General features: G+C 45.7%; 1 protein-coding gene across 1 annotated transcript; it reads left to right on the forward strand.

Moving 5' to 3' along the window:
* The first annotated feature begins 666 nt into the window (after window positions 1-666).
* HRH3 (histamine receptor H3) lies at window positions 667-25119 on the forward strand. The gene is made up of 3 exons (XM_079979661.1): window positions 667-1581; window positions 14542-14708; window positions 23948-25119. The coding sequence occupies exons 1-3, from the start codon at window positions 1335-1337 to the stop codon at window positions 24833-24835; spliced, it is 1302 nt and encodes a 433-aa protein (XP_079835787.1). The 5' UTR covers window positions 667-1334; the 3' UTR covers window positions 24836-25119.

Raw genomic sequence — 25119 nt, forward strand, 5'->3', positions numbered from 1 at the left:
CTCTTGCCTGTTTTTGGTAACCTGTTCTTGCGTGCCAAACATAGTTAACAATAAGCACCATGAACAAAGGGAACCCTACTTCCCTTGCTGCACCAGAGACCTGAGTAGCTCAGAAGTGTGCTCTCAGATCCACACACAGTTTCACCAATAAAACGTCACTTGAGATACCATTTCTTTGGATACCATTTCTCTGAAGTAGGAATCTCCATGTATCTTGATGGCAAGTGTGCTCCGGTGAATCAGACTTAAGTCTGAAAGACAGCGGTTCAGATCCCAGATCTGTTGTGCGTTTTCGGATTAGAGACAAGGCATTTGCTCTCATTCTCAGTCCTCCACCTGTAAAATGGGAACAAACCAACAAACACCTGACAAAGATGCTGTAAAGTCGCATGCAATGACGTTTGTAATGAATTTGGCAGATTACATGCCATATAAATAAATAAAAACTAGCTGGCGATCGTAACGCATACCTGTAGCACTCGTTATTTTACTTTCCTTCGACAGAAATCTCTCTCTCTCTCCACCACACACAAAGTGTGTGTGTGTGAGAGAGAGAGATTTGCCTAGGAAATCTTGCAAACGTAGACATATTGATTATTAATGCAGTCTTCGCTAATTGTCCCAAAGTCAACAGTGCTGCCTCGTTGGCTGGGCTAATTGTATTTCGACCCGTGTGTGGATTTTACAAAGCGGCTTCTTAAGAAAGCAAGCGGCAAGTGAGACCAGCGGCTTGCAGGTTTTTTGAGGCTGCTAGCCAATGGCTGTCCAGCATGGAACTGTCCACAGAGGAGCTGGTTCTGCTCGGACTCGCATCCAGCTCCAGGGTTAGATGCTTGGCTCCACCTTTCGGAGGCAAAGCTCCGCTTTCGCCCAGAGGCTAGGCAGACCCTTCGCACGCTGCGCGAGAACCTGCAGCCCCAAATCCAGCAGAGTTCTTCTCACTTACTCTCTCTTCGTGGTTCTGCCTCTCAGGGAAATAAAAACGCAGCAAGAAGAAAGCAGAGGCAGAGAGGAAAAGAAAAAGGACCCGCCTCCCCACCGGGGGAAAGAACTGGAGACCACAAGAACGAAGGAACAGAATCTCTGTGTTTTAACATCTCCACGAGAGCTATTTAGGAAACGAACCGCTGGTGGGATGGGGTCTCATCATCTTTCGGGGTGCTGCTGAGACTTGTGGGGTGCTGGTTGTGGGTCTACAATGCAGGGGCAGTTGTCCTTGAGTCTGCCCGGCAGGAGCCAAGCCCCGGCAGCAGGTGTGTCGTCCCGCTCCCGGCTGGAGGTGGCTCGGACAGTTCCCACCCGCAGCCTGAGCCGCTGAGCCGCGTGGTGCTGAAATGGACAGCTCCTCGGTGGCTTTGCCCCTGAATGGCTCCGGGAGCCAGGAGAAGGCCGCTGGGGACCAGCTCTCCGGGCGCTTCTCCACCATGTGGACCATCGTCCTGGCCGTCCTCATGGCTTTGTTGATCGTGGCTACGGTCGTTGGCAATGCCTTGGTAATGCTGGCTTTTGTGGTGGACTCTAGTCTGAGGACGCAAAACAATTACTTCCTTCTGAACCTGGCCATCTCCGATTTCCTAGTAGGTAAAGTACCACACCTCGGCTTCACCTCTCTTCCTCCGTGGCTCATACTTTCGTACGCTCGTCTAACCGCGTTAGGAAAAGGGATGGCGCGGTGAAGGTTTTGGCAGGATGCCGTGGAGAAGACGTTTAGTTTTATTCTGCAGGTCGTCAGGAGGAATTAGAGGGGAAAGGGGGTCTAAGGGAGACTTTCACCTGCCCCCCTCCCATTGGGGCACAATTTCAAGTTGTTAAAGATTGCTCTTAGAAAGATTAACTCGTCTGCTCATGCCTTTTAGAGCCAGGAAGTAATTTTCCCAGGCTAAAGCAGCTCAAACAACAGAGAGTCAAATGCAACTATATGTAACAACAAAAGGTGGGCAGGGTTAAGAACTACTCTGGTTATCAAGCCAGTTTTATATAACTAATGTTTTCTTTCCACTGTGGAATCACTGCGTAGAAAAATGACACTTTTTCTCCCTTTCGTAACTGATGTCTGCCCTGTTGCTTAGAACTAAGACAATTGCAGCATTGTTTTTGGTACAAAATCCCATGAAATGACATAAAGTTAGCCTTATCTGAGATCAAGGGGACTCATTTCCAAGTAAGGGGGATCTGCTTAGGTTCAAAAACTTTGGATTCACTGTGTTGCAGATGGCACTTCCAAGAATATCAAATGTACCTGTATGTATGCCCGAGAATGTATTAAATTTCCATTGAAAATTAATCACGCATGAATACATTGGGAGGGGTCAACCACTGCCATAGAAGGGGTCCTAAGGTGTGGATTGGATTCAGAGAGGCCATGGAGGGGAACCAGGGCTCAGAGGACATGCACCACAGATCATGTAACTTCCCAATTCCCTCCCCTCTTATGCTCCAGGAAGGGTGTAGCAGAAGGTCCCGGGTTCAGTCCCCAGCGTCTCCAGGTGCTGCTGCAAAAGACTAGCCTTGCCTGAAACCCTTGAGAGCCACTGCCGGCCAGTGTAGACAATACTAAGCTAGATGGACCATTGGTCTGACCCAGTCTAAGCCGCCTTCTTATGTCCCTCTGTGCTGTAGAGAAACATGCCATAAACTACTTGCTTCATTCAGCACATCAGACTTCCAGCCATGGATGACTGGAGGTTTGTACCTGTTTTCTGTGTGCACACAGCTCCTGGGCCCTGCAAGTTTTTGTGAGGATAAAGCACAAATCACTCTGGGCTACTCCTGTTTTTCTCTAAGTGCAAAGCTTTCCCCTTTCTCTACCCTTAAAATGTAGGTTCCCAAGGACACATGGACAGCATCCAGCTTTAGAGAGATAGCTGCTTCCTTGAATAATGGTTTACTTGGTGGGTGCTGTTGATTACCTGTTACCATGGCTTCCCTTACTCAGACCTCTATCTATGTATCTATCAATACTGCTCGGAACAAAATCTCAGTGGGGACTACTGTTTCCAGAGGAGCAGGGATGTTAACTTTTGTGGGCCCGTTTTTCAGGGAATGGGGCAGGCATGGTCATCTTACAGAAAATAAAGATACTGGTAGACTGGATATATAATTCTACAAATGGCTGATGAAATTATGCAGATATCCCTGACAATCAACCCAATATTGTGACTCATTCCTGGGGTGACTTCCAGTATTTCCAGATGTTGGTTGACCATTTATCACCCCCTTTTGCCAACAAAGAGTAATATCTGTCCTCCAACAGCTCTCATCTCCCCAGTTTTTTTGGGGGGTTCAAATCCTGGATTTCACCTTACAGTGGCTAAGAGCAAAGGGGAATCTTTCTGGGCGCTGAGGCACAGTTCCATATGGCTGTGATCGTTCTCTAGATGCAAAACCTCTGAAATGCAAATTGATGGATATGCCAGGCAGCCTGGGGGCAAGGGGGATTAAGCAAAGTGGATGTCAGTGTGGATTTCTTACTGATGCCAGACTAGGTAGATGATGTGCCAAAATGGATTATATGCTTTCCAAAAGGGTATAAGGTGGACTAGTCCCTTGCCAAATGATTTGCAAGCAGAAATAAACTCTGAGATTATCCCTCCAGAACAATAAACCTAACCTTTTTTTTTTTTTTTTTTGCATTGTGGAGTATGATGTTAACATAGGGCAGATACGAAAACAGGATTATGTTTCTACATAGCAGGAACCTTATTTTTACTTCATGAAATGTCAGGACTGCTTCAAGAATTTGTCGGAATTTTCCATCCACACACATCTATTCCTAAATCGCATAAAACGTTTTCCTGTGTGACTGCTGTGCACATGCAAGTATATAATGTGTGAAAACAGCTGTTGCAGTTAGACGGCAAAGTAAATAATTGGTTTTGGCCGCAACCCTGTGCAAACTCGGCTTCACAAATCCCCTTGAGGGAAAATAGGAATCAAGGTGCCATTTCAAAGTTCAGTTGCATGCTGCAGAGTGGACAGAGAGAGTCAGAAGGATTCAAACACACACAGAGAGCTTATTTTAAGAATGTGTGTGTTAGAACCACAACCGAAATAACTATCTTTACTTTCATATTTTTATCCCCTTTTTCAGGAAAACCTTTCAGGCAATTAACAGCAAAGAATAGCATATAACAACAGTATCTTTAAAAATGCAGGAATCAACATTAAGACAGAAATTAAAGCCACCATCTACTAAAAGCTAGGGAAAAGGAAGCCAACACTGTAGCTGCCAAGCGCCTGTCCTTGAGAGATTATTCTACAACTTTGGGTGACACTACTGAAATGGCCCTACCACGGGCCAAAACTCAGCTTTCTTTGAAAGGCAGGGGTAAAGTAAGAGTCTCTGATGTAGGTCCAAATTAATGGGCAGGTTCACATCAGAGTGGGTGACCCTTTAGATATATTAATCCCAAGAGAAATGTGTCTTAGGTTATATTTGATGCTACAGAATAGAAGTGAATGAAGGGTGTTTTTTCCCCTTATATACTAGAGAGAAATGTTTTGAGCAGCCTTCCATCTAACTCCCATGTTATAAACCATGGGTAGGCAAACTAAGGTCCGGGGGCCGGATCCGGCCCAATCGTCTTCTAAATCCGGCCCGCAGATGGTCCGGGAATCAGCATGTTTTTACATGAGTAGAATGTGTGCTTTTATTTAAAATGCATCTCTGGGTTATTTGTGGGGCATAGGAATTTCCCCCACAAAAATATAGTCCAGCCCCCCACAAGATCTGAGGGACAGTGGACCAGCCTCCTGCTGAAAAAGTTTGCTGACCCCTGTTATAAACCAACTGAAGTTTTGGGCTGGTCTCCAAGAGCAGCTCAATGAACAATGCACTGCAGTAGTCAAATGAGGGCATTTCTGGAGCATGGATTTCACCTGTTATCTCTATAGAGGTGTTATCAACATGCATTCCCCTTTTTTTAAGCAAAAGTGTCCTCCGCCTGCTACCATTGGCATGTCTACCTAATACAAAGATAGTCCCATTTAACTGCATATAGAAAAAGTCACTGGATGTGTAGTGAGCAGACTAGAAATACAATAGTTTGAAACATCATAGCAATGCATCTCACCAGAGACAAGCTCCTGGTTTTACCTGTTTTGTTTGTTTTTTAAAAAATCAATTTATGGGTACACTTTCCTTTGAAAATATCAAGCCAGCTCTGTGTTTACTGATAGACCTGATTGTAGCAGAACTTCATCCAATACAACATCTTTCACAAGGCACTAATTTTTCCTCCTCTTCGTTTTAGATAAGAAAAGCTTGTGTCTGATAGCACTGCTCTTCCTCTCCAAATCTGGTGCTAACCGAGCATTTGTTGCTCCTGAGATTGACCAGAAGTGCCTTCCTGGCAAAATGTCCTGACATACTTGGGTGATTTAGGAGCACAGGGGATTATTAATAAAAAATATTGTTATCATTTATCCTTGAAAGTAGGACTCTAATCCTTAAATCCTTAAATATCCATAGCCTTTTGCAAATGCAGGTCTCAAGTCTGCCAACTTTCCACTGTTCCTTTTTGCAAATGGCTTTGCAAACATGGGCAAATGAAGTAAGACTTGATCCAAACAAAACAAACAGCTGTCAGTTTGTCGAAAAGGGTTGATTTATTTATTTATAGATCTAAATGTTGATAGACACCCCACCCCCCAATCACATAAAATACTAGGGTGGTGCACAACAGAAGTTAATGTACAAAAAGCAATACATACATACATACATACAATAGGATCAGAAACATGGCTGGCTCGTCTTTTAAAAGCTTAAACAACTGAATAAGCCTGCCAACACAAAAAAGTTCTCAAGGAAACAACAAGACTAGCCATGAGGGTGCCAGCCAAATCTCTGCTGGAAGACTATTCCATAGGGAGGAATTCAACATCATGCTGTTATGATCATTTCATCAACTCTAACAGGAGTGCCAACTTGGCACCATGATTGTGGTTGCCCAGGACCATGGGTGCCATGCAGCATGCATGGCCCCAGCAACAAAATGTGTTGCTGCCCGGCCCCTTCATGGAGAATTTTGTGGGTGCTTGGGCACCCAGGGCCCAAGGGAGTTGGCTCCTATGAACTCTAATATTTCAGCTTGCCAGATGGAACTACTTCCCCTCTTCTCTTCCTGCGTGCTGTTCTGGGGGTTCTCCTGACCCTCCTGAGTTGAGTTGAGTTGAGTTGAGTTGAGTTGAGTTGAGTTGAGTTGAGTTGAGGGGTGCACAGGACACACAGGATGAAGAGAGGGAAGCTCCATTGCACTCGCAGGACTTGTTGCGCTGGTTCCTGCCTGAGCAACTGTTTTGTTCAATCCGAGCCTGTGAGTTGTATCCATTGCTAGCTGTGATCAGTGTACACCCATTAGAATAGAATCATGAAATCATAGTGTTGGAAGGGACCCTGAGGATCGTTCTAGTCCAACTCCCTGCAATGCAGAAATATGCAGCTGTCCCTTACGGGAATCGAACGTGCAACCTTGGTGTTATCAGCACCATGCTCCAACCAACTGAGCAAGCCAGCTGATGCATTAAAAATGACTGAACCTAAGGTAATCGGGTTCATTAGCATTAGGGGGTCTAACGCTGGGTAGGCCTAGCACTGAATAGAATTCAATAGCATGGGGACTGGCGACACAAAAATTCCAGCTTCTAGCTGAGGCTAGTCAGGCTTTGGAGACATGAGGCACAACTAGCCATGATAGCTGGACTCCGTTTGCACTGCCAGAGGCAGTATGTCCCTGAACACCATTTTATTGGACTCACAAATGGGTAGAATGCTATTGCACTTAGGAACTGCTTACAGCCTTCACATAGCACGGCTGGCCACTGTGGGAACAGGATATTGAGTTCAGGGTAGATGGGTCATCAGTCTGATCCAGCAGAACTTTCCTCCTGTTCTTACAGGTGGTATCCAACAAAGTTTTACTCAGAGTAGATCCACTGAAATTAATGGACCTAACTTAGTCACGTTCATTCATTTCAATGGGTCTACTCTCAATCAAAATTACTTGAATGTCAACCTATGTTCCTCCAGATTCCTTGGTGATTGAACTGAGATAATAGGTTTTAGGCAGTCCTTAAGGCACAGCTTTCCAAACTGGGTGTCATGGCATATTGGTGTGTCGGCTGCAGTGTGTAGGAGTGTCACACAAATGCTCCCTGTGCTCCTCCTGGGGTTGGAAAGGGGTTAGTTTAACCTCTGGTTTGCTAGTAAAACTGAAATACTGTGTCATGAAATGATGCATGTCTAAAAAGTGTGTCCCCAACATGAAAAGTTTGGAAAGCTCTGCCTTAAGGTATCTGGAACCCAGGCTGTACAGGTTTAGGTTTGTAGCCTGTTCTAGATGGTGCTTCACTTCTCTTAAAGGAACAGGTTCATAGCTTGAAGGTGCTCACTTATCTGGTATATTTCCAGGATATTCAGGTAACCGCTGTGGCAAGCAGTGTCTTTGCACAGTTTCACCAGCTGTGCTCTTTCCTGAAAAAGGCAGACCTGGCCACAGTGACACAGGCCTGCTTGGACATGTCCAGATTAAATGAATGTAATACATTCTATATGGGGCTGCCCGTGAGAGTGTAGACAAATTTCAGCAGAGTGTTACTTGGGTTAGCCTTTGCAGAACACACTGCTTTGATTTAATGTGACTTGTATTGACTTCCAGTTCTTTTCCAGGCACAATTCAATATGCAATTGTACCTTGGAAGCTGAACGGAATCTGTTCCGGAAGTCCGTTCGACTTCCAAAACGTTCGGAAACCAAGGCACAGCTTCTGATTGGCTGCAGGAAGGTCCTGCAGCCAAGCTGGACGTTCAGGTTCCAAAAGAACGTTTGCAAACAGGAACACTCACTTCCGGGTTTGCTGTGTTCGGGAGTCAAAACGTTCAAGTGTCAAGGCATTTGGCTTCCAAGGTATGACTGCACCAGTTGGGGCCAGGCTCTGAAGTACTGTGTATGTCCTTATCAGCCTGTCCACCCACTACTTCTATCATGAGGCCTTGCTTTGTGTCCCTCTTCCTTCAGAGGCTTGTTCGGCTGGGATGACAAGGGCCAGGCAGAGGGCCACATTTGGTCTCCTGGCCTGATGATCTCCACTCCTGTAAAACCGTGGAAGGGATAAGAGGCAAGATCAGCAGCAACGACAATTAATTTATGATGATGGAAGGGGATTTAGCAGGAGTCGTCTATGTAACTTGAAGGTATAATCTGGGCATACTTCAAGACAGTATACTCTGTGTGGGGCTCTCTTTGAAGATGGATAAGAAAATGAAGTTGGCAGTAGCTCATCTTTCACCAGGGTATAAAAACACAGGCAGATTCAGTCAGCTCTTTGATGACTGCACTGGCTGTGAACTAGGCTTCAAACTCAATCCGAAGTATTGGTTGTTAATTAAAATAATTGCTAAATAGCTTGGTCCCAGCTAATTACTAAGGGAAACTTTCTAGTCATGCTGGCCACATGACCCGGAAGCTGTACGCCAGCTCCCTCGGCCAATAAAGCAAGATGAGCGCCGCAACCCCAGAGTCGGCCACGACTGGACCTAATGGTCAGGGGTCCCTTTACCTTTTTACTTTCACTCATATCAATGGCTGTTTTGGAATACAATTTCCATCAGGCCTAGGCCAACATGGCTGACGGCCAAGGATGATAGGAGTTGTAGTCCGAAGCGTTTGGAGGGCGCAACATTGTGTGTGTGTGTGTGTGTGTGTGTGTGAGAGAGAGAGAGAGAGAGAGAGAGAGAGAGAGAGAGAGACCGCTATATCCTTTGAAGTCCTTACTCACCTTGAAGTTCCCAGAGTACAGTATACACAAGAAGCCCTTTAAAGGTAATATCAAGGCAATATATTTCTGAGAACTCTATCTCAAATGCATTGCTGAATCAAATGATTAGCTATGGTTTTCATCCCTGCTAGTGGGGCTTTGTAGAAGCATATGGCTGGCTATGGAAACAGAATGCTGTTTTAGATGGGCTCTGGGTCCCAGGCAGGAGGGCTCTCCAAAGAGAGAGAAAGAGAGAGAGATTCGCTTTAACAATGAGCTAAAACCTTTCATACTACAAATCTTTAATAAAGCAATGTTTCTTGCATAAAACCAAGGTTCTCAAGCATTTGCATATATGCTCCATTTCCCACCACCCCCCAATGTACTTCTTAGGAAGAAAGCACAGCTTCTATTCTCACTAGATCTCCAAAGGTAACATTTGGAAGATCTGCAGCTTTTTTAAAAAATCATTTTTTGTCAGCCTCAACCATAAGTTCCTTTTGTCACAGCTCCACGCCTGTGCCTCTGTAATGGTTGGAGACACTAATTTGACCCCCTATTGATTGGTGAATGCACTAATTATTGCTGCTGCTTCTTTAATCTTATCAGCAATATGAATGATCTGCACACACACACCATTTATAATGGTAGCTCCTAAGAAAAGCGGAAAACTTGTCTTATTCTTGCTGTGGCTGCGGCTGCTTTGTCCGCAAGATGAATGATCTGCACACACTATTTACTTATCTTAAAACGGTGGCTCCCAAGAAAAGCTAGGAACTTGTCTTATCAGTTTTCCTTCTGGCTTCCGTTCATATGTACTATTGGCATGGCTCCAATCCAACCAAAATTAGGCATAACTGATAGTGCCATCCTAGCCATGTCTACTCAAAAGTACATGCCACTGAATCTGTACACTTGAGGGTATGCTCTCAATATGTACACTCACTGGGAAGAAACCCCACTGAACAATGTAAGTTCCTGTGAAAACAATGGGACCTCACCCAGTTATGGTTAATAATAATAATAATTTATTATTTATAACCTGCCCTTCTGGCTGGGTTTCCCCAGCCACTCTGGGTGGCTCCCATCAGAATTAATAGCACAATACAACATCAAACATCAAAAACTTCCCTAAATTAATGGGCTGCCTTCAGATGTCTTCTAAAAGTCAGATAATTGTTTATTTCTTTGACCTCTGATAGGAGGGCGTTCCACAGGGCAGGTGCCACTACCGAGAAGGCCCTCTGCCTGGTTCCCTGTAACCTCACTTCTCACAGGGAGGGAACCACCAGAAGGCCCTCAGCACTGGACCTCAGTGTCCGGGCTGAACGAAGGGGGTGGAGACTTTCCTTCAGGTATATCTGGATTGCAGCCTATAATCTGAAGTACTCTTTACTGCAGTATTTGCCCGTGTTGGACAATAATACCGTAACGCCTTTTGGACTCCACAGGATACATAGAATCTTATCAGCATGTAGCAAGAATGTAATAATTTCTCTTGAAGAGATGAAATTAATAACATTCCAAAATATCAGTTACATAATTAACATTAAAAACTGGAACAAACACGGGGAATTGATACAATTTTCCTGGCAAAGCGGTTTGGCTTTTGCTTTGTTGTTAGGATCACAACATGATTAACTTATTAATTGATTCAGTTATAATTAGGCTTCTGACCGTACATAACTACCCATTAATTGCTCTCGTTATTTGTGTATTGGCTTATAAACATTGCATTGGAATGAGTGTGTCTTGTGACTTTTCAAATTATTTCTACTATAAACTGTGAGATTGGCACAGTACATATTGTTTGTCTTGCTGACCCTTTTTAAAAGTCTATATGGGCTTTTTGGGATGAGGCCTATTCCCCAAACCAGTTTGTACCAAGGTTGGGAAAGTAATGGAGCCTTGAGACATGTCGTGAAATAATGCTCATGATGCTATCACCTGCAAAAGTTTTAGAGTGGTCACATTGCTTCATATCCAATCAGTGCCTATCCTGTAACTTCCTGCTGAATTCCTGCAACGTTTTATATCACAAATGTTCTGGTTCGTTTTTGTTCCACCTTCATTCCTCTATTGTTTTTGTTGTTATTTAGTCGTTTAGTCGTGTCCGACTCTTTGTGACCCCATGGACCAGAGCACACCAGGCACTTCTGTCTTCCACTGCCTCCCGCAGTTTGGTCAAACTCATGCTGGTAGCTTTGAGAACACTGTCCAACCATCTCGTCCTCTGTCGTCCCCTTCTCCTTGTGCCCTCCATCTTTCCCAACATCGGGGTCTTTTCCAGGGAGTCTTCTCTTCTCATGAGGTGGCCAAAGTATTGGAGCCTCAGCTTCATGATCTGTCCTTCCAGTGTGCACTCAGGGCTGATTTCCTTCAAAATGGATCGGTTTGATCTTCTTGCAGTCCATGGGACTCTCAAGAGTCTCCTCCAGCACCATAATTCAAAAATATCAATTCTTCGGTGATCAGCCTTCTTTACGGTCCAGCTCTCACTTCCGTACATCACTACTGGGAAAACCATAGTCATTGCTCTATAGCCCATCCAAAAAGCAATAATGTTGAAGTATTGGGTAAGCATCGCAGAACAAACTGAAGCAGAATAAACCCACTAGTAATGCGCTGTTATTGTGTCAAGAACATGCTGCAGAATACAGCAGCAATCTGGAGGTGCCCTTAACAAAAGTGATGAACAATAGGAAATCACTGTCCTCCCATTGCAGAATGGCTATGTTCGCCGTGTTGTGAAGAAAAGCAGCCAGCCTGATCAGGCCAGAACAGGGGTGGGGGCAGGGGTGCCAATTTGACTAAAATATTGTGGGGGGCAGGTAAGCCCAGCCCCTCTTCATCAATCACATGACACGGCACATGCACACAATTTGAATGACAATGTGCACCCACTCGTGAAGCTGAGGCTCCAATACTTTGGCCACCTCATGAGAAGAGAAGACTCCCTGGAAAAGACCCTGATGTTGGGAAAGATTGAGGGCAAAAGGAGAAGGGGACAACAGAGGATGAGATGGTTGGATAGTGTCTTCGAAGCTACAAACATGAGTCTGACCAAACTGCGGAAGGCAGTGGAAGACAGGAGGGCCTGGCGTGCTCTGGTCCATGGGGTCACGAAGAGTCGGACACGACTAAACGACTAAACAACAACAAAAGTGCACCCACTTTGGGGGAGCCCAGCCCTCTCAAATATTTTATTGGGGGGGTGACCAAAGGGACCTTGGCCCCTGGGAGTTGACTCCTGTGAGTGGAAGGTAGGTGGGCCAATTGGCATGGGTTTATGATTTTAGGGGTGCTGGCGCTGTGGTCTAAACCACAAATCCTAGGGCTTGCCGATCAGAAGGTCGGCAGTTTGAATCCCCGCCACCGGGTGAGCTCCCGTTGCTCAGTCCCAGCTCCTGCCCACCTTTACTTTAACTTTTACTGCAAGTCTCCCTGGTAGAGGCAAAGAGGGACCCTTTGGCCAAGATTGGTGAAATGACTCTACATTTCCCACCCAGCCTGGGTCTAAAACTAGCTTTGCACAGCCTGAGTCTGTTCTATTTTTTAAAAAATAATATTTATTACTTTTAAAGCTTACAAAAAAGAAAAGGAAGAAAGAAGACAAAAGAAAAAAAGAACAAAAAAGAGAAAAAACAATACAATACATAAACAATACAAAACACTACCTTAACACATTAAACTAACACAATAAACTAAACTAAACCAAACCAAACAAAAACAATTTAAAAACTTACATCATACCTTTTCCATATTCTATCTTTCATTCCCTTGTATCATTGACCTCCTCTCACCTCCCTCTTTGTATTCCACTTCCATTAATTGTTTCAGCAATTCCTTTCCATCTTTCTCTATTTTCTATCATATAAATGTCTTAACATATTTTTAATCTTATTTCCATTCTGAGTCTGTTCTAGTCCCATCCCTGTCCCATAGGTCCAGTTGTGGCCGACTCTGGGGTTGTGGCGCTCATCTCGCTTTATTGGCCAAGGGAGCCGGCGTACAGCTGCCGGGTCATGTGGCCAGCATGACTAAGCCACTTCTGGCGAACCAGAGCAGTGCACGGAAACACTGTTTACCTTCCCGCCTTGTTGTTGTTGTTGTTTAGTCGTTTAGTTGTGTTCAACTCTTCGTGACCCCATGTACCAGAGCATGCCAGGCACTTCTGTCTTCATATGCCTGTTGTCTTTGTCTATGGAGTTTTCTTGGCAGGGATACTGGAGTGGCTTGCCGGTTCCTCCTCCAGGTGGATCACGTTTGGTCAAAACTCTCCACTATGACCTGTTCATCTTGGGTGCCCTGCTTGGCATAGTTCATAGCTTCTCTGAGTTATTCAAGCCCCTTCGCCACGGCAAGGGAGTGATCCATGAAGGGGTACCTTAGCGGTACCTATTTATCTACTTGCACTTTGACGTGCTTTCGAACTGCTAGATTGGCAGGAGCAAGGACCGAGCAATGAGAGCTCACCCCGTTGCAGAGATTCGAACTGCCAACCTTCTGATCGGTAAGTCCTAGGCTCTGTGGTTTAACCCACAGCGCCACCCGTATCCCTCTGTCCCATAGCACAGGGCTATTAATGGACAGAAAGGCAGTGGGGGAAAACCTTGTGTGGCAGGGGGCGGGCGGAATGCAAAGAATAGTTCAGCAAATGCTATACACAGTTTTTCTTGCCAGTCCGTTACAAAATCCTGGGCTTATTCCCCAAAGCAACGACTCCATATGTATTTTTAGCTGTGCCCCACTCACCTTCGTTTCTTGTTCTCGCTGCACCGGCACATTTCAGCAGAGATTATCGCACAGTAGTGTAGCACATGCTTTGCATTCAGATAGTCAGATTCAATCCGCAGCATCTAGTGAAGACCGCTGCCTGAAACCCTGGAAAGTGGCTGCCTGTTCAGAGTAGGCATTAGTGAGCTAGATGAACCAATGGTCTGGTTTGGTAAAAGGTAGTTTCCTCCTGTGTTCAGTTTGCTAATTGTTCATTAGTTCTGCCCACAAGTGAGCCAGGCAAAATAATGGGTGCCTGCATGCTGCTGCTGTTTGCTTTCTGTGGTTCAGTCTGTTTGGAAATGATTAGAATGAGATTTAGCAAGACGTTCGCCTTTCATCCCTTCCAGCTCAATGGTTTTATGTATCGGTATTCTGTGAAACGGGAAATTTGTAATCAGTAGTTGTTGTTGCTGCTGCTGCTGCTATTTTTAATGCTGCCACAAACACACAGACTCTCTGGTCCCTAGTCCCTGGATGATGATCTTCTGTAGCCTCCTAATTCTTATCTTTCTTCCGTAGGCATCAACTCCTGCCCCCAAATAGTACGACTGCACATCGTTCTCTAAACTCTCTATGCATTTCCCCCTCCGCTGCAAATGAGCATCCACTTTCCTAACAGCAGTTTTGGAGTTGGTCAACATTTTGTGACTGATCCATCCCAATCAACATTTGTAATATCGCAGCAACTCATGGAATGGTTAAGAATCTGATTGGTGAGACAGGCAGCAGGCAGTGGAAGTTCGTGTTGTACAATACATACACTTTGAGCTGTACACAGTCAGCGCCCTGTTTGTGAGGCCGGAATGCAGCAGGGGAAGCATAAAGTTGTTGGCGTCCGTCTGTCTCGAGAGACAATGGAGTGCACCTCTGGGGGTGAAGCGAAACTGGTACAATAGCACAAGCCCGGGCAGTGTGTATGGAGGTCCTGAGCTGCCCAGATGACACAACTCCCTTCTTGGCCTTGTTGATGTGGTCCAAAGGAAACATAAAATGAACTCTTTCATTTCAGGTGCATTTTGCATTCCACTTTATGTGCCCTACGTGCTAACTGGCAGATGGACTTTTGGAAGAAGCTTTTGCAAGCTGTGGCTGGTGGTTGATTATCTGCTGTGCACCACGTCGGTCTTCAACATTGTGCTGATTAGCTATGACAGATTCCTTTCGGTAACAAGAGCGGTGAGTAGTGACTGTGCAAAAGAGTTGATTGTCTCTGATGGATTGCTGCTGTTTGTTTGCCTGTTCCCCTCTTAAATTTTGCCCCTGATCCTCTAGCCTTATCACCTGCTTCTCTGAAATCCTGTGTAAAATAAAATAAAATGCAAGACTAGGAAGATTTAGGTTTCACAGCATAGGAACACAGGCAGCTGACTTATACTGAATCATAGAATTGTAGAGTTGGAAGGGGCTTTGCGGATCATCTAGCCCTCCAGATGTTTTGGGACTACAACTCCCATCATCCCTAGCTAACAGGACCAATGGTCAGGGATGATGGAAGTTGTAGTCCCAAAACATATGGAGGGCCAAGTTTGCCTATGCTTGATCTAGTCCGACCCTCTGCAATGCAAGAATATGCAGCATTGAACTTGCGATCCAGGCTTTATCAGCACCATACTCTAACCAACTGAGCTATCAGGCCAATGGTCCATCTACTTTATTACTGTCTACACTGACAGTCAGTGGCTCTCCAGAGTTTTAGGCAGAGTTACCTGGCGTCTCCCAGAGTTACCTGGAGACACCAGGGATTGAACCTGGGACCTCCGGAGAGCAAAGCAGATGTTCTGCCACTGAGCTGTGGCCCTTCCCAATGCTGTTGTTGGTTTCTGCTTTCTTCACTGTGCAGCGAAATGCTAGTCACAAGGCATTGTTTACATTCCACAGTCAGCGTACTGTTGGGTTTTCCCACGGGAATGGGAGACTGGATGTGACGTACACTGGTTTCCTGTTTTTCTCAGTTCTCTCGGTGATTCCGAGGAGAGAGGAGTTGCTCCTCTGCTCTTGCAGAAGCAAGATGCATGTTTGTAATCTCTCAGCATTGAAGTGTAAATAAAGCAAAGAAAAGTATGTGGCACGTACTGCTAATCATTCCACTGCGTAAAAGACTCTGCGAAAAACAACAGCTGTATCATGCTAGAACCAAACTCACAGGTGCGGCTGGCCACTGACCAGAGGCAGCTCAGCACAAAGGAAGTTGAGGCCCGAGCCCCAGCAGGGTGGAGCACAGGGACAGATATTCAGGAAGGCAGAAGCCATTCCATGCCAGGGTCTGAAACTGGCACTGCTAAAGAAGGTGGCAACTGCTAGGGAGTGTAGGGGCCAATATCAGGAGCAGCTGGTGCCTTTCGGAGGCATCTACAATTCCTTTAAAAGGACCTTGTGATTCTAGCCCCTTCTGACTGTAGGATAACCAGCTTTATATAACCAACATGTTTAAGCTTAATTAATGCACAAAGGGGTTAAAACTATAGAATAAGCTGTCATGCCAGGCTTAGTTCATCTTAAGATGAACTCATCTTCATTCCCGTCAGACTACCAGAGAAGCTCAATGTGTGAGGATGTCTGAACTGGTTGCTCCAAGCTCAGACCGCATGGCTCTCACAAGCCACTCTTGAGCTCCTATAGCAATAATTAGGGATTTCCACCACTTTGTAATAAAGTCAAGTTTTACTGCTTATGCAGCTTTTCTGACTGGTGTGTGGAAAAACACATGAAACTGACCTTTGAAGCATTTGTAAGGAAACCATTTTTATCTCACCAAACGTGTGGTCTTTTCCCTATTCTGGGAGACGAGGAAAGTTTTGGAACTGACAAGGGCATATTTGAAGGTTCTAACAGCCTATATTTCCATGCTTTGCTTTGCTGTATATTTTGTGATTTTAAATCCCTGCTGGAGTTCTCTCACCAAAGAGAATGTGGACCAGGCTTGGATCTTGGCATCCAGAAATTCTCCTTTGTATTTATACCTATTTCCCCCCCTTGTAGTCAGAGGACATCTGTTTGAAGGACAATTGTTGGAACAGAGCAGAAAGTGTCCTGCTCATCAATGCTGTAACTTTCTTTCCTGTTCCAAGGAGAATACCCACACCATACATTTAAAGCAAACTGGGAATTGCAGTTTGTTAAGTGCGCTGGGAATTGTAGCTCTGTGAAGAGTAAATTACAGTCACCAAGATTCTTTGGGGGAGGCTATAGCTATTCAGATACCATAAATGCACTTTAAATATGTGGTGTGGGTGAGACTGTAGGAAGGATCACTTTCAGAAATATTTGCTTGATGTCGTCTGCCCACTTGTGTGCACAGAATTCTGAATTCTTGCTACCCGGCATTTGATTAAAGCTCGCAGCAGCAAAACAAGTGACTGGTCAATGGTAATGATGCATAATTATCACTGTCTATACTTTTCTTCATCTCATTTCCTCCTGAACTCACTGCTTACCATTCCTGCTCCCCAACCCCATGTTTAAATATACCTTCAACTCAGGACAATACATCATGGATATGATGAAATGGACTGTAGTCCATGGAAACATAAAGCCATAAACTGTGTTCATCTTTAAGGTGCCGCAAGACTTTCTGCTATCTTCTTACAACAGACTAGCATAGCTACCCTTCTGGAAATGCAATAAATAAATAAATATGCAGCTCTGTACTTAAAGTGCAGGGTTTTGTGCCCGATTGTAAATGTTCGTATTCCCCCCCCCCTTTTTGGTACATGTATTTACACACACAAAAATGCAGATAGCTGGGTGGTAGGGAAGGGAAGGAGCACATGTGAGAGTGACAAATAATGAAATTGGACTTTGTATGAGTAGAACCATAGAGAAAGTCCTACCCTCTGATCATAAACCCTCCATCATGGCTGCCTTTCGTTTGATAGCCATTGTTGCACTCTCTACATGCTATCTTCCTGTTTTCAAAATTTTCAACACAGTCATGAGGACTAGAAAGTTACTCTTAAAACTTCCAAAAGCTAGCAATAGCAGTATTACCAGAGGGAGAGAACCGGATTTTGTGCAAGAACCCAGATTTCATCCTTTTGCTGCAGAAAAATCTTTCAGTGGCAATGATAGCTAAGTGGGTAGGTAGCATGTCAAACTAAAACTAAAAAGAAGAAGAAGGAAAATAGGAGAGTGGTGTAGCTGAAACATTTCTTTGTAATAGGTTATCAGAGCTATGATGGAGCAAAAGACGGTGGAAGATTTAAAATACTAAAAATGGCATTTACGAAGGATTGCTGTGTACACGTTGCCAACTCCATTTTCCCACCAGGTGACAAACAGAGATAAACCACATATAAAACTATGCACACTATGCGCACAGCGGCAGAGCAAGCCGGTCAGGCACCTGCCAGTCGGGGCAGGACCATAGCTGTCAACTTTTCCCTTTTCTTGCAAGGAATCCTATTCAGAATAAGGGAATTTCCCTTTAAAAAAGGGAAACGTTGACAGTTATGGGCAGGGTGCTCTATGGGGCCTCCGAGGAGTCTGCCTGCCTCCTCCCTACAGCTGAGGGTCAGGCGGTGGGTGGACCCTTTGAGACAGAAGAGATGTGTGGCTCAGGTGTGCTGCAGGCCCTGCGGTAAGTGCCACCCGGCATTTTGTCACCCCCCTCAGTAGTGACACCCGGGGCGGCCCACCCCTACCGCACCCCCCTTCCTCCGTCCATGGCTATGCAGCAGTGAAATATGTGATCAACTGCCTGCCTTTCACTAGTTGTTATTGTTATGGTTGCATGCCATCCCAACCTGAAGGAGGGTCTCCACCACCATAGTTCTGCCCGGACACTGAGGTCCAGCGCCAAGGGCCTTCTGGTGGTTCCCTCGCTGCGAGAAGCCAAGTTACAGGGAACCAGGCAGAGGGCCTTCTTGGTAGTGGCACCCGCCCTGTGGAATGCCCTCCCACCAGATGTCAAAGAGAAAAACAACTACCAGACTTTTAGAAGACAGTTGAAGGCAGCCCTGTTTAGAGAAGCTTTTAATGTTTAACAGACTACTGTATTTTAATACTTTGTTGGAAGCCGCCCAGAGGGGCTGGGGAAACCCAGACAGATGGGTGGGGTATAAATAATAAATTATTATATATATTATTATTTTTAACCTCTGAGCTGCATGAGATCCCGGGGTTTCCAGGCACTTCTCCAGGTTTTGGTTTCCTTGGAATGAGGGACAACAGAGACTATGGTCTTTTTAAGATATGTGGTTTATTTACACATATATACAACCTGAGCCTACAACAGAGGGGTTCACAGCATCACACCCCCGGAGCACTTTGTTTCTCCCATAGCTGCAGCCTTGGATTCAAACAGAAATCAGACATTGCTCCATCTCTCTCTAGTTTGCTGCTTTGCCTCTGCGTAGCTCACATCACTGCAATGCTCTGCCCTGTCTGTAGAGGGAGAGGAGTCCCCATCCATTTGCCGTCTAGCGCCAAACCCCTTAATCCCCCATCACCTCACCAGGAAGCTGTCTTGGCTAATCTGGGAATTAGGAGTCTTGCTGGATCCAGGGATTAGAGGGGTCTGGCATAGAGTTTAACATAGGGTTACCAGACGTCCCTAGTTCCCAGGGACAGTCCCCAGATTTGCACATCTGTCCCCAGACAAATTGTGTTCCCAGAATGCCCCCAGATTTGCAAATCTGTCCCTGGGAAATGTGGCAGCGGCAGCCTCAGCAGCCCGGAGCCAGCCTGGTAGTGCAGTTGGCTCTGGCTGGCTTCAGGAGCTGCTCGCTGCCACTGCCACTGCTGAAGGGGAACCGGGGATGTCCGGCGGTACAGATCTCCTGCCCCCTTCCCCCTTTGTTTGGGCAGATCAGGGGAGGCTTGGAAGTCGCGGGCGGACAGCTGTTGCCTAGGAGGGATGCAAGGCACGCGGTTTCTCTGCCAGGCAAGGTGCAAAGCCCTTCTTTAGCACCCTGTGAAACATAAATGCACAGTTTTTTTTTAAAAAAAAACTGAGGAACGGCAGCCTGTCCACAACCCCCAAGCCTCCCCGGATCAGTCGCCTATAGTAACCATAGTTTAACACACCAAACTCATATCATCATTCCATGTTTTTCATTTATGATATGCCTTTCTGGGCTAATTAGAAATTTTAGGCAGTTGCTTAGGCTGAGAAAGTGTGTTTTAGCCCATGAACGAAAACGTGTGTGGTTCAGATTTGGGTTTCCTCCATCCAAAGCTGGCATTTAATCACTGCACCCTATTGGCAAATCAGACCATTGGTCTATCTAGGTCACTATTGTCCCTACACTGACCCTCAGTAGCTCTCAAGCAGGGAATCTTTCCCAGTTGTACCTGGAGACGTTGGCGAAGCAATTGCTCTTCCACAGGGCTATCACTCTTCTTCCCCTAAATGCCAGTTCAGGTATTATGCTGAGGCAAACCTCCAAGTGTTCGCCTAACAGGACCAGTCAATCAGGGCATACTTATATATGACATGTTTACAGACATGTATTTATATTAGGGAAAACTACTCCTGGCTTTAATTAGCTTTGCATCTAGAATGCAGGCTTATTAAACATGCAAATTGCTTTATCCAGGGATTGGGAAGCTGAGCAGCATCAGGATTGCAGCGAGCACAGAGGGGAAATTGAACCATCTTATGGTTATAGGCAAAAACATTCATGCCACGCTAGCATTTGCAGTGAGAAGAAATCCCTGCCAAGTCAGGGCAGAGCCCGCCATCATTTTCCTGCACACTCAGGAGCTTGGGGAGTTGCCTTGCCTTGAGTTAAACCATTGGCCCATCCAGTTCAATATTGTTGGCAGTAACTGGGAGAAACTCTCTCTCCAGGGTTTCTGGCAAGGGACATTCCCCTAGAGAGTTCAGTCAGTAGAACACGAAGCTCTTAATCCCAGGGCCGCGGGTTCAAATGCCACATTGGGTGAAAGATTCTTGCAGTGCCGGGGATTGAACTAGATGATCCTCGTGGCCCCTTGCAACTCTAAAATTCAATGATTCTATCTGGAGATGTGGAGGATAGAATCTGGGACCGTCTGCATGCAAGACAGGTGCTCTATCACATATCCCACAACTGTCCCGTTTTAAGCGAGACATGCTGAATCACAGAAGACTCTTTGGAACCTAGAATGTCCCATTTTTGGGGTCCGATGAAACAGAAGATGCTCACTCTGGTGTAAGTCGTAAGGGTCAGGTCAGAATGCTGAGACAGAAGGGGCTCTGGTGCGATCCTGCTGACGACTGCCGGAGCACTAGATCGGAAGCCGCGACCCTCCTGGCACCCCAATTTTGGGGATGAAAACGAGGCTAAAGCGCCTTCCTGCACACAAAAATCCACTCTATCCTTCTCCTTCCCAGGTTCTATCAACCAAAAAATATGCTATTTTTAAGTTGCTAGCCTAGTGGAAGGTACCATTCACTTTTAAAATGTCCATCTTAATCCATTAGCGTGTGGTTGTCTAAGGCCAAAGAAATCACTTCCATTAGCCCAAGTCTCTCCTACCTTTCTCTCATCCCCTTTCATTGCTGCTCACAGCGGTAAGTCTGGGGAAAGCAGATAGATAAAGCTGGCCATTAACATAAGTAGCTAATCTGCACGTAACAACAAGGCTTTTAATAGGAAAGTTCAGTGGGGAAACATCAGCAGATGCACTTTTAAAAGAATGTGTCCTCGCCTGTTTCTTTCGTTTGCCTTAGATCACATAACACAAGTGAAAATTGTGTGTTAGTCTTATGCAGCAAAAAGAATGATGGTGGGTGGAATTCAACATGGTGCCAGGTGGAAGGATCCCTCCTCACCTCCCGTCCCTTGTCCCACCTGGTGTTCTGGGGGTTCTCCCAACACACACAGGGAGCCAATTTCAGGGGGCATGGGGAGGAAATGAGAGAGGGAAAGTCCCATTGTGTAAGTGGAAGTTGCCACTCAGGGCTTTTGCTGATGGGGCTCACTAGGTTAATACCACCCAGGGAGTCCTACGGTACCTTAAAAACCAACATTATGTATTATGGTGAAAGCTCTTGTGGATTACAGTTCTCTTTATCAGATGCACGATGTGTTTTCCTGAGCTGCAGATATACTGGTATATGTGGAACGCACTCCCTGCTGAAATGCAAGAGACCGCCATCTGTATGGGCATTCTGTGGGCTTTTGAAAACACACCTGTTTACACAGGCGTTCCCTTGATCTAGCCACTCCCCTGTTTTACTTGCTGTTCTGTTTTCATGGGATTGTTTTATTGTACGTTTTTAACTATGGATGTTTATGCCAACGTAACTCCCTCATCCTGGCTCAACCTGGGCTATGCTGCTAGAATTTAAGCCAATGGAATTTACACCCACATTAGTCCCCCAAAGGGGTGCATTCTGGAGGCAAGACAGGGCCAAGCATTTCCTTATTTTTAACTGAAAAATCTCTTTTGAGGACCTGTGATGGAAAGGATCATCATGGCCTGAGATAGACTCAAATGCACTAATATTCATTTCATTTAGCACGATGCATTTCAGCACATGAGATAATGAACGAATTGATGGAGCGTCAAAAAAAAAAAAAAAACCCACCTTCAACTATTAACACATAATATGTAGCAGGTTGAGAGACTAAAAGCCTTTTTATGCTTTTCACACTAATGATATAACTAGCATTGCTTTTATGCAAACGCATTGAACATTTCTTTCTTTTTTTAAGTACAGAACATGTTCCAGAAATTCTGAGATTACTGCATAGCAGACTAAAACAGCTCTTCTTTTAAGCCATTTGTTCTGCCCAGATGATCGTGCAAACCTCCAGTGCTAATATGCCCCAGATGCTCTTGATGGGTTTAACTCCCTCTGAAGGAGTGGGTATGTAGCTTGGAGGGAACTTCTGGGTCCTTTGCTGTTGGCTGAGATTCAGGTGGCCTCAGCAGTGCAGAGTGCCTTTAATCACCTACAGCTACTAGCCCAGCTGCACCCCCATCTGGGCAGGGATAGCCTAATTTCTGTCATCTATGATCTGGTAACCTCTAGCTTAGATTACTGCACCACAATAAATGCGGGGCTGCCTCTGAGTACAGCATAGCTGTCAACCTTCCCTTTTTTTGTGGGAAATTCCCTTATTCCAGCGCCATTTCCCGCTGCTTCCCGCCACTATCCCAGATTCTTAGATATCCCGTAGACTGTCCCCGGGACAGGTGAGGCTGCTGATCCCTTATTTTCAAATCTGAAAGTTGACAGCTATGGAGTACAGTTCAGAAACTTCATCTGGTGCAGAATTCAGCAGTCAGCTTGCTCACCAGGGCAAGATGATTTGAGCAGATTAAGCTGATCATGGCCTGCCTGCAATGGCTGCCAATTAGTTTCCAGGCCCAATTCAAAGTGCTGGTTTTGAACTATAAAGCCTTAAACAGCACAGGACTGCAATAATTCAAGGACCATATGAACCAACCCAGACCCTGCAATCATCATCTGAGGCCCTTCTTCATGTCCTTCACAAACTTCTCCTCCTTTCAGAATTTTGAACGGCTGACCTGAAATTTCTCACAAAAGTTTCCTGATAATGTTGAAGCCCCTCCCAATACAATGCCTGTAGGTGCAATGATACCCTTCAGCTCTTCTGTTGTTGCCCCCAAAGCCTCTCATCCACCCCACTCACTATCCCATTAACCATGAGATGAAGAAGTTACCCTTTTCTCCCTTGAGAAGTACATATTGCTGAAGGAGGAGGAAGTTGGGAGAGAGATACTCTGTCCCACTTCCTCTTTTGGCTCTATGTGCTTTTCAAGGTTCGGACTCCTTCTACTGGGTCTGACTTTTGTACAGATCACTTGGGAAAGTGAAGTGAGTACCTGCTTGCTTCCTCTTGCTGTGCCTTGCGTGGGGCTGGTACAGGAGAGACGGACAAGGAGTGGTACCCACAGCACTGTTGGAATTCTGCCTCGGTCAGAGGAATGTGCCTACCATTTCAGGCACCGGCTGAATTCCTTTGACCTCCCTCTGCAACTCCCGGCAGGTAAACATGCGAGGTCTGTATCGGCGATTTTTCCCAGACTGTGAGAAAAACACACCACTGCTTCTCCCTCCTCCCTGCTTCCCAGGGAGGGGAATCAGACTCAGACAGAAACGTATTTACATGTCTTTATTCCTGTCTTTAGCAGCCATACAGATAAAGATGTCTGCACCTTTCACAAACAACAGAGAGAATCATAACTCCACCCATGTACGTCCTGTACAGGTCATATGTCACACACTGAGCTCACATCCTGTGCTCAATACGGAGAATGGACTGCCCCTTTATTGCCATGGTAACAGTCACAAACATCCTGTCTGGCTTTCCAGCCTCCAGCAGCTAGCTTAGCTGCTGCTTCTTTCTTCTGCATTGCTTCTTTATAGTAACAAGCACTTGGTCCAAAATCCAAGTGTGCCCATGTGCCTAAAAAGGTTGGTGATCTAAAGAAAACAACTGCATGTTCTCCCTTTACAGGTGTCCTACAGAGCTCAGCAAGGAGACATCAAGCAAGCCGTGTTCAAGATGGCGATGGTGTGGGTATTAGCCTTCCTGCTCTATGGACCTGCGATTATCAGCTGGGAGTACATATCTGGCCGAAGCATCATACCCGACGGGGAATGCTATGCTGAGTTTTTCTACAACTGGTATTTCCTCATCACAGCCTCCACCATCGAGTTTTTCACCCCATTCATCAGCGTGGCCTTTTTCAACTTGAGCATTTACCTGAACATCCAGAGGCGCACCAAAGCCCGTTTGGATGTGGTGCATGAGGCTCAGAACCAGAACTTTGTGGAGGAGATCGAAATGAGCCCTGAAGCCCAGCTCTCCATGAAATGCTGCAAGTGGGAGCAGAGAGATCTGGCAGAAACTCTGGGTGTCCCAAAATGGGACGCCCAAGAAGAAAGCAGCAAAGAGAGTACGAATGTCAAATATTCGAGCACAGAGAGCTCTGGGTTTACCGGCAGCAAAGCAAAGCTTTTCATCAAAAAGAACTACAAACACTCAACATCTACTCTTTCTCTAGAGAAACGGATGAAGGTGGCTTCCCAGAACATGAGCCAGCGTTTTAGGCTCACCAGAGACAAGAAAGTAGCCAAATCTCTGGCCGTTATAGTGGGGATTTTTGGCCTCTGCTGGGCACCGTACACACTTCTCATGATTATCCGAGCTGCATGTCATGGTCACTGTGTCCCCGAGTACTGGTATGAGACCTCCTTCTGGCTGCTGTGGGTCAATTCTGCCATCAACCCTGTCCTTTACCCCCTCTGCCACCACAGCTTCCGTAGAGCTTTTGTTAAACTCTTGTGCCCCAAGAAACTCAAGATCCAGCCTCACAGTTCCCTCCAGAAATGCTGGAAGTAACCAGTTTCAATCTATTGTAGGCTAGAAAGGATACTTTCTGCCATATTGCTCTGCAGGAGTTTGCTTCTTTTGAGAGGTGTTGCTTTGAGAGGTGTTGAGCTGCTGTCCAGGGCTAGGAACCTACCAGGGTTATATAGCCTGTAGGACAGGGATGGGTAACCTGGGGCACCTAAGGATGGGGAGGAAATTTGATTCCGGTTACATTTAAAGGCAAACCTAATTCACACTTTCCAAAGCAATAGGAGAACTGAAACACAGCCACCATTTGAAATCCACTTCTGCAA

The sequence above is a fragment of the Podarcis cretensis genome, assembly GCF_951804945.1.
Source record: "Podarcis cretensis genome assembly, chromosome: 6".
NCBI classification, from domain to species: Eukaryota; Metazoa; Chordata; class Lepidosauria; order Squamata; family Lacertidae; genus Podarcis; species Podarcis cretensis.